Here is a 19,259-nt window from a genome sequence, read left to right as displayed (position 1 = left end):
GCTTAGCATGGAGCCTGCTTAAGCTTCTCTCTCTCCCTCTCCCTCTGCCCTTTCCCAACTTGCATGCCTGCTCTCAAAACAAAGGAAGAAAAAAATAAGCCTAAACCTTTTAAATTAAACAACAGCCTCCCAGAAAAGAAAGCAGGAGGCCTAGAAGGTTTCACTGGTGAATTATACAAAACGTTTAAGGAAGAAATGATACCAATTATCTACAAGGTCGTCCAGAGAATAGAAAAAGAAATACTCCCTAAGTCATTCTTTGGGAATGGCATTAAACTAATACCAAAATTATATAAAAATGTTACAAAAAAGGCAAGCATCAGAACAGTACCTCTCATACACAGATTCAAAAATCCTCAAAACCTTAGCAAAATCAACAATGCGTTAAAAGAATTTAACACCGGGGCACCTGGGTGGCTCAGTCGGTTAAGCCTCTGACTTCGGCTCAGGTCATGACCTCACAGTTTGTGGGTTCGAGCCCCGCGTCAGGCTCTGTGCTAACAGCTCAGAGCCTGGAGCCTGCTTCGGATTCTGTGTCTCCCTCTCTCTCTGCCTGTCCCCTGCTCACACTCTGTCTCTCTCGGTCTCTCAAAAATAAATAAATGTTAAAAAAAAAAAAAAACTTTTTTTTAAAAAGAATTTAATACCATGAAACTAGACAAGCTAAGTTTATTTCATATGCTGGAAGATATGTTTAATGAAACTTACCTAAACACCAATTCTAATAAGTTCTTAGATCTAAGTGCAGGAAACTCAGTATTGCTCTAAAGACAGTAGGACCCTACGGCAGAAACCTCCATCTAGCTGTCCACCAAGGATCAGTGTCCCCTTCCCGGAGAGTGGCGTGGCAGCTGGAAAGCAGTTGCCCAGCTCACAACTACATTTCCCGGCCTCCTCGCTTCTAAGCGTGGCCATGAGAATGACTCACGCCAACGGAAAGCGCGTAGAAATGACAGGTACCACTTTCCAAGCAGAGTTAAGAAGCAAGGGGAGATTTTGTTTCATTGCCTTGTCTTCACCTTCACCCGGAGGCAGAAAACGGAGCACGGGACGGAGACACCCTGTGGATGGCACAGTCATACCAGGCAGGGCCCTCAAACCGGGAGCTGGAGGAGAGCCTGTTTTGCCAATCAAGAACGCGCACTTCTGATTTTACATGCGCCCAAAACTAATTGCCACAATAGTATGCCACGGGGTTTTGTCGCAAGTCTGTTCCAGCACAGGGTCGTCCTTTACTAGGGCTGGTGCTTTCTAATCTTCAAGCGTTTAGGTCTCCTCTGCTTCTTGGAAAGCAAAACCCAAAGATGACTAGAAGAGAGTGTTCCCACAAGACAGGTGATTAGTAAGTGCTACACAAATGTCCTCAAGTTCAGAAACCTATTTCTTCTTTAGCAACTTTTTTTTTATGCTTATTTTTGAGAAAGAGAGAGACACAGAGTGCCAGTGGGGGAGAGGCAGAGAGAGACAGACAGACAGACTCCGAAGCAGGCTCCAGGCTCCGAGCTGTCAGCACAGAGCCCGATGCGGGACTCGAACCCACGAACCGTGAGATCATGACTAGAGCCAAAGTTGGACCCTCAACCGACTCAGCCACCCAGATGCCCCTTTGGCAACTTTTTAAATGGAAAGATACATTCAGCTGGCACATACAGAACTTTCTGGAAAACCTATGAGGACTGCTCGCACAAAAAAAAAAATGGTAGGAACTCTGAAAAACACTGCTCTTTTTCCTCCCTTTCTTTCCCCACGCTGCCAGATCTCCTGCTGCAGCTATTCTGCTATGAGACACTGTCTTTGGGAAAGTCATGGTGGTAAGATCCCAAGGAAACTTCTGCTTCTAAAATTGCCTGAAATCTCCAGCTTGCTTCCGTGAGTAAAGATCTCCATTTAAATGCCACTTCCTCGGAGAGACGGGTTTTTTACTGCCCACTGGCTACTTGGTTGCCCAAAACATTAACCTAAGATCACCTTCTCTGTCTCTCACCCAGATTTTTACAGAGAAAATGGAATATTAAAAGCTAAAAGGTGAGAGGAGTCGTGGCATGTACTAGAAACAAAGCAGCACTCGAGCAGAGAATGTAGGAGAGACTTTGTTGAGGAATGAGGCCTTGTACGTTGACACAGCCTCCTAAGTGAGTGTCCTTGATTGGTCTCACGCCTGACAGCTATTTGATGTGAACCTCTCATCTCCCTCCTCTAAAACCCTTCACAAATATGCCTACACCAACAAGGATAAAATCCAAAGTGCGGGGAGGGGCAGGCATAAGATTGATGGTGTTTAAGGGTACGGACTTGTCATGAGTAGTAAACAAACCACAAAGACCAAATGCACAGCATACTGAATACAGACAATACAGTACTGTAATTACCTAGCGTAATATTGCTACCTTAGCAGTCACATTACAGTATCTAAATGTATCAAAATAATACATTGTACACCTTAAATCTATTACAATGGCCTATGGCAAATGTTTTCAATGAAATATTTTTTAAATCCAAAGTGCTTCCCATGGCGTAAAATATTCTATAATTTCTATATCATCTGCATGGTCCTGAACCCAGCAACTGACTTTCTGTACCCTCCAACTGTCTATAAAACCTTCTTTTTCCTGTCAAAAAGCAGACTTTCATTCATCTTTCCAGACCCAATTCAAATGCTGCCTCTTTGTACAAAGCTCACCTCCGGGGAGAATCCAGGCCCTTCGTCCACTGTGTTTGCAGTACTTTGTGACGCACCCTTTCCTGCCCCTATGGTACCTTCACGTAAGGGAGAGTGATTCGATTGTTACCTTTCCAAGGACCGGTGCTGGGGACTCATCTCTGCGTCCCTAGTGCCAGACCCAGTGTCTGACACTTAAATACGTGTTAATTGATATCATTATGGTAAAAAAAAAAAAAAAAAAAAGCAAAAAGCAAAACGTAAGCATCAAGACTCAGGGAATGGAAACACGAGCAGCTCAACAAAACCACTCGCTTGCAGACATACCTATTCAACTGGTCAAAATCATCAAAGAATCATTTTTAAGTCTCCGGAGTACAACACACTGAAGCATTCACTGGGCACCATCTACAGAAACTTGACAAGAATGGACTTGGTACAAACAGGGGGAGACTGGCAGGTGATTGTGCCTATACCATCACTCCCCCACCCGCCTCCCCACCCCCCCAACCCACCCTGCCAGCAGTGCTGTGGAAGAGCTACTGCAGGTGAATTGGGCAGCTGGGGAACATGAGCAGAGTCCATCTCCAGCTCACTGCTGCAGAGGATCTGCACTGCCTAGCAGCCCCTGCGCCCTCTCCGAGTCCCCAGCTCCTTCCTGGGAAGTTCTGGGTGGGTCAGCCAGAAACCAGCAAGCCACGCCCACCCCCGCCCCATTGGGTCAGCCAAGGAAAGCTAGCCACGCCCATCCCCGCCCCATTGGGTCAGCCAGGGATGAGTTGGCCATGCCCACCCCCGCCCCATTGGGTCAGCCAGGGACAAGCTGGCCACGCCCACCCCGCCCCATTGGGTCAGCCAAGGACAAGCTAGCCATGCCCACCCACCCCCCCCCAACCCCATCCCATCCCATCCCACAGAGCTTCAATTCTAACCGATCGGTGGCTCAGCACTGAACCATACGGATCGAAAGGTAACCAGCCTTAAATAAATGGAAAAAATTTGAGCAGAGAATCTGGAGGCTTCACACTGGGTAGGGGTGGGGTGGATGTCACAGTATTAGTCCAGCCAAGTCACTAAACAAATAAGCAACCCGGTGAGAGCAACAAGTTCTGAAAGGAGGGATCCGTAGCCAGGGTTGCTACAATACGTTTTCCAAAATATTTCAACACAGGCAGCACCTGGGTGGCTCAGTCGGTTGAGCATCCCACTCTGGATTTCTGCTCAGTTCATGATCTCACGGTTTGCGAGTTCGGGCGCTGCATGGGGCTCTGCACTGACAGTGTGGAGCCTTCTTAGGATTCTGTCTCTCTGCCCCTCTCCATCTCACTCTCTCTTTTAAAGTAAATAAATAAACACTTAAAGAATTTCTAAAATATTTCAACACAGAATTGTGAGACCTAAAGAAATAAGTGTGACACAAACAGGAAAAAAAAATGCAGAGCCGCTGTTAAGAGTCCCACGGGTTGGACTTAAAGATTTCAAAGCAGCTGCTATTAACATGCTAAAAGAACCAAAGAAACCATGTTTAAAGAATTACAAGGTGTAATGGCTCAACCAATTAAAAATGGCAACAAACTTAGAAATGCTAAAAAGCAGCTGAGGTTTCTAGAGTTGAGCAGCTCTATTACCGAGTGACAAACTTACCACGGGGGCTCAGTCACAGCCCTGAGCTTGTACAACAAGTTACAAACCTTGGGACAGATCAACACACATCATTCAATATGAAAAATTAAAATAAATAAAACATAAAAATGAAGAGTGCCTCTGTGAAATGTAGCACGCCAGTATGCGTGATGGTATGATCAGAGGAGTGGAAAAAATCGTAAAGGCAGGTGAATATTTCCCGAATTTGAGGAAAACCATTCGTCTGCAGTCAAGAGGCTCAACAAACTCCAAGGCAAAGACAAGGATATTCGCGCTTAGATTCATCGCTGCCTAGAGGTCGAAAGCCAGAGATGGCAAATAAAGTCTTGACAGCAGCAGGAGAAAAACGGTGCGCTTACATCCAAGAGAATCCCAAGGAGATTAACTACTGACTTCTCGTGCGAAATAACAGAGGCCAGAGGCAGTGGGGACAGCACATCCAAAGTCCCGAAGGGGCAAATGTCACCCCGGATTCCTACTTGCATCAAGACTACCTTTCAGGCTGAATGCAAAATAAACACACACCTGGGTAAGCAGACACAGAACGTGTTGCTGGAAGACCTGCCATAGAACAAATAGAAAAGGAAGTTACTCAGGCTGAAAGGCAGTACCACCACATAGAATTTATGTACATAGGTCAAAAATAGCTCCATAAAGGTAATTAGATGGGGACCTATTAAAGGACAGCATAATTACATGGTACTTCTCCTTCTCCGTATTTAGTAAAGGAGAAGTTGCACAGAATGCCCAAGATTTCCGCCTCCAGGAAGATGAAGTACCTTTTCCTATTTTCGAGGTGCAGTGAAAAACCCTGGATGCCGTATATGAAATGCAAACAGACTGATGTTTCATATACACGAACACCAGGGGAGAGGAGGAGAGAGACCAGACAGAGGCCACAGGACCTGAGGAACAGCATGGCAGGGAGTCCATTCGGCTCTCTTTTGGCTCCTAGGTCCCCAACCAGAAGCTGGAAAAGTCCCTGGGTGCAGACGAGAAGTCCCTGCGAGAAGTTTGTTACCTCTAGACAAGAGACCAGGAGAGGGTATCCTAACAGGACAGAAAACGTTGCAGTAACAACGACCCTATTCCAACAAAACACCACAGAAAAAAACCGCCTCCCCAAATGCGTTCCTGCCAAAGGCCACGTGGAGAGCCTGCGTGCCACCCTTGCCAGTAATGAGACGCCCAACCCCCCACCCGAATGGTGTCAAAGAAGACCCAATGCATGAGCAGGAGCTTCCTCTCTGCCAGGCAGTGAGTGACAGACAAGAGCCTGCTAGTGGCCTCGGGGGACCAGGCGGGGAGCTTGTGCTTCTGCCTCATGCAGTGCTGGTAAGGTGCCTGCACCCCTCCCTACAGGGCTGGGATCCAAGGAGCCCTAACAGAAGGTCCCCAGTTGTACCACTTTCTGCAGGAACAAGGCCACGTGCTACCATGTCAGTGGAAGCCCCTGGAAGGCAGCGGAGACGTGCCCCCTCTCTCTCCCCACAAGGTGATAACAGCTCAGGTCTAGTGTGGAGCCTGAGCTCTCACCACCATCCCACCCCCCAGCAGTGACAATGACCCATCACTGCTTTGTCAACAGAGGCTGCACAGAGGACCTGGGGTCCTACCCCCACCCAGCAGTGAAGAGGCGGGGCCTCCTTTCCTTCAGAGGAGCCTCACGGGAGACCCACGGAAACAGGTTTTAAATCAGATCCAGAGTCTTACAATGTAATACCCAAAATACCTAAGTTTCAATCCAAAATTCATCATATAAAGACACAGGAAGACTTCCAGCTGAATGAAAAAAAAAAAAAAAGAGTGAGAGAGAGCGCGCAGAGAGAATCAACAGATGCTAACCCAACACGACATGGGTTAGAATTATCAGACGCAAATTTTTTAAAGGAGCTACCATAAAAATGTTTCCACGGGCAATTATGAACATGGTCAAAACACGTGAACAAGTCTCAGCAGCAAAGTACTAGGGAAAGAAAAAAAGCAACCACTGCCAAACAAATTTAGAATTAAATAGCCAAAATACACGCAAAGGATACGCTCAACAGAAGAATGGAAAGAACAGAGAAGAACCGGTGAACTGGAAAAACAGAGAGAAGGTCTCTGATCTGAACCAAGAGAACATCAACCGAAGACAGAGTCTGAGGAACAAGACTATAATAAAAGATCTATGGCTCACGTCAGAGTGCTGGGGAAGGAGGAGAAAGGGCAGGACTAAAAATGCCTGCAAAATCCAGGACTGAAAGTTTCCCACGTTTGTCAAAAGACCTAAACGTGCAGACTCAATCTGGGGGCAACCCCAAACAGAATAAAGCAAAAAATATCCACCCTGAGACCCGGCATGGACTTTTGAAAACAAAAGGGAAAGAAATATATTTGGAAGAAGCCAGAGAGAACGTTTCTCCAAAGGAGGAAGGGGTGAGAGGTGTTTCTAGGGCTGAAAGAAACCAGCGGCCAAGCCAGACTTCTGTATCGGGGAAAATAGTTCTTCAGGAATGAGAGAGGCATCGAGACATATTCCGAGAAGGGAAAGGAACGAACTGTCACCAGCAGATCTACCCTAAAAGATTGGCTTAAAGAAGTCCTCTAAATTGAAAGGAGATAAGAATCATTGGAACATTAGGAAGGACGACCACGGTAGGCAAAAATACAGATGAGTGTAATTCACTCCCCTTCTCTTCAGTTTTCCAAATTATGTTTGATCATTGAAGCAAAAATTATAATCCTGTCTAATAGGATTCTTGGTGTAGGCAGATGTTTAAGGCCTATATTATGAATGGAAGGGTAGAGGGCTCTCCAGCACTGTGGCATACTAGGAGTCTGGAGTTCTCTCTTGTCCGGCAAGAGAGCAGATGTTGAATTGAATACAAGAGAGGCTAATGCCCAGGAGACAAGAGCCCCAAACAGAGGTTTCGTCTCCGTACTTATTGAGCTCACAAGATATTATCCCCGTGGTGAACGTGAAGAAAACAAGATCTTACCCACGTGAACGTAGAGAAAACAATCAGACAAGAATCATTAACTAGTGTGCCTAAGAATTAAAGGGTCTGGGGGGCAAGTGGAGTCTGTGATCAAGGTACATTAGTAGATCGGCGTCAGATATAAAGTAATTTCCTGCAGGTGATACAACAATTTACTAGTGATCCCATTACAATATCTCACTAGCTAAACTCGGGCGCTTTCGCCCCACGGTGGCAGCTTTCTGCCCTAAGCTTTTTTCTAGCCCATTTATGTAAGTAGAACCTATTTCTTTCCCCACACAGCACGGGTCCATGAATCCATGCAGGCGATAAAATGACAGAATCGTGCATGTGCACACACACACAGTACCTACACATCAAGTCCCTGATTCTGATACTGCACGATAATCACGTAAGATGTAAACACTGGGGGAAACTGGGTAAAAGGCACACAGGATTTCTTGCACCATCTGCAACATGCACCCATCTTTACCAACTCAGACCCGTATCCTATGAACACAGATGCAAACATCCACCAAACACCAGCACATGGATTCCAGCCAATATAAAAAGGATTATACACTACAGCCAAGTGGGAATTATCCCACGAATGTAAGGTCGACTTAATCAAAAATCAATTATTGCGGTGTATTCACACAACAGAGTATTCCGTAGCCATCAAAAGGAATGGAATCCTGACACCAGCCGCAGCACTGGGTGAGCTTTGAAAATGCTGAATGAGAGAAGCCACACAGAAGACCACCCATTGGATGATTCTGCTTACGTGAAATGGCAAGAAAGGGCAAATCTATCAAGACGAATCCATGGAAGAGTGGTTGCCCAGGGCTGCGAGGAATGAGAGCTAGTATGTACAGGTTTCTTTTTCAGGGTGAGGATGAGGCCACAAGATTAGATTATGGTGATGGAAGTACAACCCCACAAGTAAACTAAAGAGTTACATACTCAAATGGTAAATTTTATGGATAAGTTAGATCTCAAAGTTCTTTTTCCAAAAAAAATCGCAAAAATGCCCTGCAATCTGATGATAATTTAACACAGAAGCAACACCTCCCATGCATCTCAAATTCCTGAGCTCAAGACATAGTAAACATTTGAGGAAGCTGGTAAGTGTGCATCCTTTGTTTACAAAGACAAAGAGAAGACCTTTGAGAAATCTCTAAGCAGTGCTTGAATGGAGACAGGTTTGGGCCCAAATGGATGTGCCCAGTTAACTGAAGCCGCGCATCCTGTCCTTACCCTGTGAGGACGGATAGATGAGGGGTGGTGATAAGTCTGTATTTGGAACTCAGAGTCCGTCCTACAGGTCCAAGGCCCCATCGTGTCACATACTATGAGCTGTGGGGACCCTCTCCATCTGTGGTCAGGCGTGTGGGCCATGTGGTCAGAGAGCCTGAGTTCCGGTCCCCAGACCCCCTCCCCCCACTGTGGGATCTAGGGCAAGTCACAGAGAACCTGAAATGCAAAGTGTACAACCACCTCCTGTTTGCCTTGAGGGCTAGAAGAATGGAGCCTGGCAATCAATCAGCCTAGGACAGTGTGGCTCGTAAATTAGTTCTACCACCAGCGACAACAGATGTGGGGCGGCAGTGGTGGTGAAGTGGGAAAAACCGTGCCTGCAGAAGTGTTACAAATCTCAAATGAGAAAAAACGAAGCAGTGTTCTTTGTAAATTGCTGTGTAATCTTGGGGAATTAAGTGATGTGATTTCCTGCTATAGAGCTGGTCACATCCTCGACCTTCAAATATCGGTTCCCTTCCCCCAACCCAACACACACACACACACACACACACACACACACACACACACACACACACAGGCAGTGGCAAACTGGATGGGTGTCTGGCACTTTCTGGATCTGGTTTTCTAAGAATCTGGCCTGTGTGCCAGGCTCATCCTCTGGTCCTTCGCGGAGACCCCTCTCTCCCGCCACCTTCTTTTCTTCTGAAGGCTCAGCGCCCTTCACCAAGACTTGACTTGTCACCGGGCTTACTGTGCTATTTTCTCCTCCAGCCCGTTTCTAACAGGCTGAGAAAAGGGAAGGTGGGGAAGAGAGGGAGGACCCGGCCGAAGACACAGAAGGATCGCGTGGAAGGAAAAGCCGCCATGGACATCTACTTTCCTAGCAGGTGACCTCCTTTCTCCTCACCCCAGGCAAAAGGGAGACAGTGAGGCGCCAAGGGTAATGTCGCCAGATGCTTCTATCAGCTATACAATGCCAAAAAGCGCATCACAGGCCTCAGTCTTTGTAAGCGCTCGCCATCTCATCCGTGCCAAGTCGTAAGAAGTGTCTGCAACGTGTCGGGCCCTGTGCCGGGCACCGGCAACACAGACAGGTTTCCGTTCTGACAGCCAGGCCTCTCCACAGCTGGCCACACCTTCCCTCCCTGCCCAAGTTCACCCCGTCAGATACCCTGATCTTCCACTCTGGCTTCATCCTCATTCTGGAACACCCCACGGAGAACGCAGTGCCGGTTCCTCTGTGACCAAAAGGCCTGACGGCCCCTCCCACCGCCCCGCTCAGGCTGTGCACCTATCCAGCTCCTGCTCAAGATCCTGAGCTCCTTAAGGCTACAGGCTCCACCCGGCTTAGGACAGGAACGGTACGTTATACTCAGAACACGTACTCTGAAAGCGTGACGGTTTTCTCTTAGAAGATGCACCTTTTTTGAAAAAGGAAATACACCATGATACAGGTGTAATGTGCTGGGGTTGCTCCGTGATAACTAATGTTACCTGGGTGAAGGAGGAGGCAGGAGGAGCTGTTGGGGAGGAGGCCCGGGAGGAGGCCCAAGAGGAGGGAGGAGGGAGGAGGCCCCTACAACAGACCTTCTCTCACTCCTGTCTGCCACACAGGACTTGTCATTTCTCAAACATTCTGCGATTTTTCTGACTTAAGCCTTCGTAGTGAGGGTAATTTTGATATATATATATATAAACGCTGCATTTGCGTGTGTACGGCATTGCAGGAGAAAATGTATTTCTCACTGTGGGTTTCAGTTGAAATAGTCTTACAAAATCCTAGTCTACATGAATAGCTTTTTATCTTTGGCAGATCAGACGTCTTTGAAGATCTGATTTAAAAATGCACATGTGCCCACACTCACACAGCTCTGCGCACAATTTCAGACAGTTCGCAAATCTGCTGAAACCCAATCAAGACCCACGGACCTTGCCTTCAGAACTGCCCGACCGTCCGTCAGGTGCTGAGCCTCACAAAGACACTGGCATCACCTGTGGACTCACCCAGTCTCCCATGGGAGACAAGGGATTCCAGGAGAAGGCACCCGACAGGCTCGGGCCCCTTGACCTTCGGTGATCTGTTGAAGGGAGAGGCAATCGCAGGTGACCAATACTAATTTTATGGTTAAAAACATGACAAAAAGAAGGTGGAACATGGAAAGACTGACCTTGGCGCTGAGACAGTAATGAGTCACTTATTTCCAAACCGTAGGAGCATATCAGGTAGGTGTTATTCCACTGAGGCTCTTCCAACGTATTTGCAACCACGAACGGGAGATACAAGAGAATTCCTTCATTAAACACGTAACTGTCCAACCAAGGAAAAAGGGGGAGATGTGAGCAGAGAAGAGCTGGTCACAAGAACTCTGATAGGAAAAGACATGGGAGACAACTAACCCCTCAGCACCCACCCCCCCACCCGGGAAAGCGGGCACTGTGGGCCTTGCTGTATGGAAACCTGCAGCTTGCCCTCAAAGAGCAAGCAAAGCCGCTTGCCCAGACTTAGCTGCCACTACGGAATTAATTCTCAAAGGCTTTCGAGAAACAAGATACATTTTTCAGAAGAAGAGTCCTCCAAGGAAGGCACCGTTCCTACAGAAGAGACCCCTGTCTGTTCCCCCTCTGCTCCGTTTCCAGGCCTGCAACCAGAACATAGTTTAAAAAGACTTTGGTTTTGGGGGCGCCCGGGTGGGTCAGTCGGTTAAGCATCGGACTCTCGACTTCCGCTCAGGCCATGATCTCATGGTTCATGAGTTCGAGCCCCGCGTTGGGCTCTGCACTGAGGGCACGGAGCCTGCTTGGGATTCTCTCTCTTTCTCTCTTTCTCTCTTTCTCTCTCTCTCTCTCTCTCTCTCTCCCTCCCTTCCCCATTTGCACTCACTCTCAAAATAAATAAACTTAAAAAAAGATCTTGGTTTTCTCGTACAAAAGTAAAGGGTACTCTGCTTGAATACGCACTATTTAAGTGGCCAGCGGGGATAAATTCATGCAAACAAGGGTCTCTCTTTGGGGCAACTATTTATTTTTCAACCAACAAATGGTAAGGAGTGTCTTTTTGAAGCACTTGTATTAAGGATCCTGTAACTAAATCACACAAGCGGAGAAGTCTCAGGTGGGCCCTGGGATTCTTTAACTGAAGTCACGCTGTCCTTGTCACTAGGGCTGATTCACCCTCTGACCAAAGCCCAGCACCAAGTGGCCAGGGGAAGTGGGAGCCAGGACGTCACTGCAAACACTCGTGCATGAGAACAGGCCATCTATGTGTCCGGGGGAGGGGGGGGGGGGCTGCCCTCCCTGGAGGAACATGCATCCTGAGCCGAAGTCCTAGCTTCTGCCTTCTTCCTAAGGCGTGAAAGCAGGATTCACGCCGAAAGTAGTTCGCGGCATAGTCTTTTATCTGGTCTGCTCGTGAGATGTAAAATGTTTGTAAGCAGGGAGGGAAAAATGGCCAGGACTAAAGGAGTCCATCCGTAAAGAAATGCTTTTGTCCACAGCTCTCTACATGGTACCCTTGACCTCCAGGAACCTCTGACTGTAAACAGGGGCCAACAGGAGAGCGGTGTTGATGTCGGTCTCTGGGAGATGGTGTATTTTCTATTGAATTCACCAGCTTGGGCTTGTGATCGGCAAGAGACATGCCATCCTGGATGTGACCCGAGTGAGGTAACAGGCACAGGTGGCCTACAGAGGTGGCAATCGTCAACATGGGGGAGGCCAGGAGCACACTGGTGCAAAAAACGTAAACCAAGCCCGAGCATGCCTTAACACACGCGTGGGGAATAAAAAATCTTTGACTTCATGCCCAGCAGTGTCCGTGCAGGAACATCGCGTGGCCGGAAGGAGATCACAGAAGAAATGGGCCACCACAGGGTCACCAAAGGACAAGTGGCACATGGATGCCATCTGGACACAAAGCTGTGACCGGGCCAATACAGAAAGCCTCACCAGCCAGCTGGGCACCCACCTTCCTGTTCATCAAGACTGTCCCCAGGCCCCACGCCAAGCCGAGGGAGCAGCCTAGACTCGAGAGAGACAGGCCCGGCCAGCTGGGCTGACTGGGGAGAAGTGTGGACCAGGCCCAGACCCCAAGGCATTTCAGGCTCAGACAGCTTCAGATTGGAGGCAGACAGGCCGCCCAGCCCCGGCCCCCATTGGGCATCAAGAGAACAAAGCAAATTGCCTTTTTGAGGTCGGGAGTGGGGTGGGGGGAAAGACCGTACCTAGGGATTTTCAGATGAAAATGGGGGGTCAGGAAAACAGAGAACAAGACGACCGGCTGGTTCTAAGACACAAGACCAGAGGGCCCTGTGGAATGATGACCAGCATGTACAGTGTCTACACCGGCCAGCACGCTCTGGAAGCGGCCTGCGGCCAACGCAGGGGGAGCCGAAGTCAGCAGTGCCCGCCGGAGACGGACGGGCGCTCGCCACGTCGGCGATGCCCCGCAGGATGAGCCGCCAACTTCCCTAAGGCCTCGCCCCTAGGTTCTGTGGTTTGAGGGATAGGAATGAGATGGCTCGAGTGAGAAAATCCTTGCTCTGACCTGGATCTGGGTGGTGGGCAGAAACGGGGTCGGGGCAGACGAGAGAGCAAGAGCGAGACACGGCGGCCCCAGCCAAGGCCTCTTCCCACCGCCTGAGCGAGGAGCCTCCCGGGCTTCGTCCCCGTGAGCACTCGGCCTCCGAAGACGGGGAGCACGTTCCGGCACAGAGGAGGAACCTCCTCTCAATGCTCAGCACCCTTACCCCGTGTCCCCGCCGCCGTATTTGCTCTTCTGTTTCCATCTCCTCCCCCAGATGCCGCTTGAGTAAATCTGGTGACATCCTGGAGGAGGCAGCTTTCGGGTGCAACCCTGAATTCCAAGGTGAGATTTCACGGAGGTCGTGGGGTCCAGGTAGAGGACTGAACCCGAAAGGTGACACAGTGGTCAGGGATCGTCTTTTACAGACGAACCCGGAAACTGGGAACAGGGTGAGATCAAGGACAGACGCCGTGGCGCCCAGGCTCCTGGACAGAGGTGCACTTGGGACCCTGCCAGCGTGGGGAAGGGGATGAGGCGCCAGCCGGCAGCCTGCAGTGTGGCATTTAGAGTCTGAAATAGCTGCTGGGTAGAAAGGTCAGTCGTGATCTCAGGTGGACACGGATTTTTCTCTGTCGTTGGGGGAAAATGTTACAGGGTGGGAAGCAGAGAAACAAAGGCTTCTGTCAAGAAGAGAATCTAAAACCTGTAGAGAAAAACACGCTGGCTCCTGAGTCCCTACGGCAATCCTGTTTCTTTCCTTCTGTTACTTGCCAGAATGACGGATCCTCGGGAGGGACACCTCCTTCCTTCTTCTCCATCGTCCCCCGCGACTCGGTTTCTGCCACGCTCCCTTTAAGGAAACTGCTCTTCCAAAGGTCACCGAGGAAGGTTTTATTGCTAAATCCAGTGTCCTTTCCACTCCGATCTCGCTGACGCTCTCACTGCCACAGGACACCGCCTGCCGGTTCCTCCCGCAAACACGCTGACTCGGTTTCCATGACAGTATACACGCTACCCTTCTCTCTGCCAAGCACGGTCGCCTCCCTCCTCTTCCCTTGCCTCCAACCCCATGAATGCGAATGTTCCCTCGAGACGGGGCTGGGCCCCCCGACATTTCATTTCCTCCCCACCGGAGGAGAGAATCCGTTTGTTTCCATGTATTAGAGGTCGACTCCTCTGAAACTTGCAAGTTTTTTTTTTTGTATTTTTATTTTTTTTAATTCAAGTTAGCGAACCTACCATGTATTATTGGTGTCAGGAGTAGACCCTAGTGATTCGTCACCTACATAGAACCCCCAGTGCTCATCCCCCCCAAGCGCCCTCCTTAATGCCCATCACCCATCTAGCCCATGCCCCCACCCACCTCCCCTCCAGCAACCCTCAGTTTCTTCTCTGTACTTCTGGTTTGCCTCCCTGTTTTTATCTTTTTCCTTCCCTTCCCCTATGTTCATCTGCGAAGCTTGTATTTTTAATCCCAAGTGGCATACATATATCACAGATGCGCCGCTGGCCTTTCCTAGGTGTAAATCCTATTATCATCTCAAATTCAGCATCGGGGTGACTAGACTTCCCCCCACCTCCTCCGAAGAAGCTCCTTCCTTCCTCTCAACTCTGCAGCATAAGCACCACAGTTTCCCAAACCACACACAATCGTTAACTTTGGAGAAAAATCTGATTCCACGTTCTGTGCATCTGTCAAAAAAAAAAAAAAAAAAACACCTCATCTGTGCCTGGCTGCCATGGTCGGCGGAGTGTACGACTCTTGATCTCCTGGGTTGTGAGTTCGAACCCCACGTCGGGTATAGAGATTCCTTAAAAAATTAAAATCTTTAAAAAAAATCCTTGTCCTTCTCCTCTTACCGTAAGACGCTGCCATCAGTCTAAGACTACGTGCCTTTGACTTCCACAACCGCCTATGAGACTAATTCTCCGTCTTAATGTCTCCATGGTCTTTCCGTTGCTTACAAATAAATGCTTTTAGGTTTCCTCACAGTCAACAGAACACATAGCAAATAATCCTGTATTAGCCCCAAAATGCTGGCCTAGCTCATGTTCTGCTTCAGTCTCTCCCTATCCAGTCTGTCCCAATGGTTACCGTGACCTAAGGTCTTCCATTAACACCCAAAGCCTTGGAAAGGGTCTCAAGCGTTCAGGCAATGTTCCATTCTCACACCTCTGCCTTTCTCCAGTTCTGAGTTCATGCCGCACCCTTTCCAGGCACTGCCCTCTTCCCCCCATGCCCCCTTAGGCAAACTTTGCTGCCTGCCAACTGATGTAACCAGAACAAGTCGACCTGAGGCACATCGGTGGCCCCACTCCTACTCAACATCCACATAGAGCCATCTTGCCTCCCCGACCCTCAACCCTTCCAGAGCCACCCAGACGGGAACCGCCACCTCGGCCCTGAACATCCACTGGCAGGGAGGCACCAGGAGCCTCTCGGCCACCACGGGGATGGTTCACTTGGAGAACTCCACCCAGTTCTGAAGACCCAGGATTCGGTTTTCCTATATTCTGACATCAGAGGCTTCCTCTCTGCACCTGGAAGGATCCCACGTCCAATTTGAGGACTCCTGAAGCTCCGACTTTTCTCTGCCAAGGGCTAAGAAACATATCCCAGAGAAGGAAACTAAAAAAGAGACTCGGCCTCCCCGCCCCCACCTTTTCCCATTTACTGGGAGACCTCCTTTCCCAGCCGGGCCAGCCTGTGTCTGAACACGGTGTATAACCTCGGCACCCGGCCCTAACGGCAGTATAAACTCCATTACCTCTGACCTCCCCAGGACCACTCACCCCCCAGGCCAGCTCCACACCGTCATGCCCCAGAGAGAAGATTCTCTCCCACATTGATCTCCAAGCCACTTGTGATGAATGGAATGATCGTTCATGACGGATACTAGGAGAGGTCGGTGAGCCCTGTATTCTTCTCAACTTCTATGGGACTCATGAGCATCGGGGAAGGGGAACCACACGGCACCGGGGCTCCTGGTAGAGGTTACTTCTGGCATCACCTGCTCCCACCACTCAACTGGATTCTCCTTTTTATTGCTGCTGTTTCACGTGAAGAGCCCTCACCCTGTTTGAATCCTTTGAAGCCACAAATATACACCAGGCTCTTTTCATGTGCAAGAGTAATTAAATCAAATGGGTCCCCTAAAAATGAGTAAGCCCTCGTGCTCGGCTTCAATGAGGAGAGGATGACAGGTAAATACACTCTTTATCCATAATAGGAGACAGACAACGGTGATGTCCATTAAAGGACTGGAAATAAGAGCCTCCAGACGCCGCTGTGCACTCTGTGCATATTATTTTATCTCATTTAGCCTCACAAAAACACAGAGGTGTTTTTCAGAAAAGGAAACCAAGGTTCACAGAGCCCTAGTGACTCCCAATAGTCAACCACTAGTAGATTCTATTCATGTCTTCGATCTCCACCTCATGGGAGTCAAAGGTGAAAATAACACCTAATTGAGACATCAGGACAGCCTTTTGAGACTGTGAAGAATGTCAGAATCATGTAAAACAGACAGATAAGGCAGAACGGAGGCAAGGACCAGGAAGAATTGCAGTCAGGGGAGCCGAGCACAAGAAACAGCAAGGGGAGGAGGGGAGGATTTGACGGGGAGGTTGGAGCAGAAGGTGGATGGCACTGACTTCTGAGCTGAAGGACCTGTTAATTCAGTTAATTCAGAGGCCACAAGGTGGGGGCACCTGGGTGTGGCTCAGCCGGTTAAGTGGCCAATGGCGGCTCAGCTCATGATCTCACAGTTCATGAGTTCGAGCCCCACATCAGGCTCTGTGCTGTCACCATGGAGCCCGTTTCAGATCCTCTGTCCCCCACCTGTGCGCGCGCTCTCCCTCCCTCCCTCCCCCCCCACCCCGTCTAAAATAAGCAAACATTAAAGAAAAAAGAAAGCAATAAGGTGTATAATCCCAACTCCATCAGGGGCCCTTACTATGCAACAAGCCAGGTAAGGCTTTACAACCTGGGATCTAGCCTAGGAAAAGTCAGAGAGTGGGAAATGCCGAGACGTAGAAAGATAACCTGAATGACGGTTAAGAGAATTCTTGGCATTTTTAGTAATAGCAGAGGGAATGGAGACAGAGGTCACACTGACATTGTGCCACGGTAGGTCACCACTGAATCCCCAGCACCTAGTGTCGTGCGTGGGAATTCATGAATAAACGCAAGTAACTCACGAATCAGGCTCTCACCAAAACTTAACGTAAATACACTCTCCACGCCAGGGACTCGAGGAAGAAAACAGAGGGCTGTGCAAACATCTCTGCAGACAGTGGACAGATTGCCAGGAAAGTCAGTCCTAATGAGCAATGGGAAAATCTAGCAGAAGGAAACAACCACCACACTAAGAGGAAAGTAATAGTGAAAATGTCAGCTTCGGGGAGACAAAGTGCACCCTCCAGTTCTCTTGTCCCTGACCGAGGGCACGGACCATGTTGCTCAGTATTGCATTGATCAAAGGCGAAGGGACCCTTCTGGATCTGCAGAAAGTAGGATCCCAGGACATCAGGTAAACAGAAGTCCACTTTACAGACGTATGGAAAGAGGCCTCGCACGCAAAGCGGGGGAGGCCAGAGCTCAGGAGGTCTCAGCAGAGGCTCCTAAAGAGAACAGGGGTGAGCCCCCCACCTCCATGGGCTGACTGGGCCCCTCCTCCCGCCCCTGGCTCCACCTCCCGCCCATCCCTGCCAGGAACCAGGTCACAGGGGGCGGGGCTCCCCGGCAGCCCCCGTACCTAATAAATAGCCCCAGTGATTTCCCAACCCTCCTTCCATCAGGGGCTCTGACTGTTGACCCCGGGGACAGGCTGGAAAATCCCCAAGCCCCGCCCTACGGCCGCATATAAACCCCGGGGAGCCTCAGGCCTAAGAGGTGAGCCTCAGAAGCTGGGGGGTGGGGTACAAGCATGGTGCCTTCTGTACCCTCAGCCCAGTCACTCTGCTGCTGGCACAGCCCCAGGCAGAGCATGGACAAGCTGCTGCTTTGGGTCTCTGCCCTGGCCAACCTCCTGGGAGTCTTTGCTCAGACAGGTACGGTGGTCGGGCGGGGGGGGGGGGGGGGGCCAGAGAGCACGAGATGAGACAGGGAGGTGGGTAGGTCATTTTCGCCCTGCATGTGTGGTGAAGGTCATCTTCCTCTACCCCACGGACCTCAGTGGGAAGGTGTTTGTGTTCCCTCGAGAATCTTCTATTGCCTGTGTGACCTTGACCCCAAAGCTGGAGGACCCTCTGAAGAACTCCACCTTGTGCTTCTGAGCCTAAGGTGACCTGCTCCGTACCCACAGCCTCTCCTACAACGCCCCGGGCAAGGACAGTGGGCTCCTGGTCTTCAAGGACAAAGTTGGGAGTTACTCCCCGTACATCGGAAGAACCAAAGCCACCTTCAAAGTGACCGAGACAGCCCCCAGCCCCGTGCACATCTGTACCAGCTGGGAGCCCTCCACTGGCATCACCGAGTTTTGGGTCAATGGGGAGCCGCTGGTGAAAAAGGGTCTGAAGCAGGGTTACACGGTAGGAGGTCACCCCAAGATGGTCCTGGATGCCTACGGAGGGGGGTTACAGAAGGCCCAGTCCTTGGTCGGGGAGATCGGGGACTCGTACACGTGGGACTCTGTGCTGTCCCCAGAGCAGATCCTACTGGTGCAACAGGGCTCCCACCTGAATCCCAACGTCCTGGGCTGGTGTGTGCTGACCGATGAGCTGAAAGGGCACGTCGTCATCAAGCCCCTGGTGTGGAGCTGAGCCCGACTCAACAAGAGCACTCGAACACGACCCAGGCGCGAGGAACCCGCTCAAGACCGCCGCCTGTGAGATCCCACTACCTGTGGCTCTTGCTTTTTTCAATTTCCCCGTCTGCACGCTGCCGAGTAAAACAAGTATGTTGCATTGTGCCGCCTGCTTCCGGGGGGTACTTGTTGCAATCTCCAGCACTCTCTGATCCACTTGTTTGGAAGTCAGTGTGTTCTTCTGGAGCACAAGCAGGGTGCAGAGTGGGGGGAGGGGCAGCTGTGACTAAAAGGATGGGTCACCACACCCGCCCGAGGCTCAGGGAGCGGCACAGGGGCGATCCTCACCAGCTCCGCATCATTCTGTTAGCTCCAGATGTGTGCAAAATTCCGCCAGGAACCCAGTTTGGTTTTCCAGCAAATGCAAGAGAGATCAGAGATGCAAACGAGGTCGGAGGTCACATCAG

General features: G+C 49.9%; 1 protein-coding gene across 1 annotated transcript; it reads left to right on the top strand.

The window, feature by feature from the left end:
* Nucleotides 1-18,033: 18,033 nt before the first annotated feature.
* APCS (amyloid P component, serum) lies at nucleotides 18,034-18,808 on the top strand. The gene is given in 2 exon segments (XM_030302634.1): nucleotides 18,034-18,092; nucleotides 18,211-18,808. Coding segments are annotated over 2 exon segments (657 nt in total).
* Nucleotides 18,809-19,259: the final 451 nt, after the last annotated feature.

This window comes from Lynx canadensis, chromosome F1 (genome assembly GCF_007474595.2).
Source record: "Lynx canadensis isolate LIC74 chromosome F1, mLynCan4.pri.v2, whole genome shotgun sequence".
In the NCBI taxonomy this organism is placed as follows: Eukaryota; Metazoa; Chordata; class Mammalia; order Carnivora; family Felidae; genus Lynx; species Lynx canadensis.
This window is presented reverse-complemented; position numbering and strand designations above follow the sequence as displayed.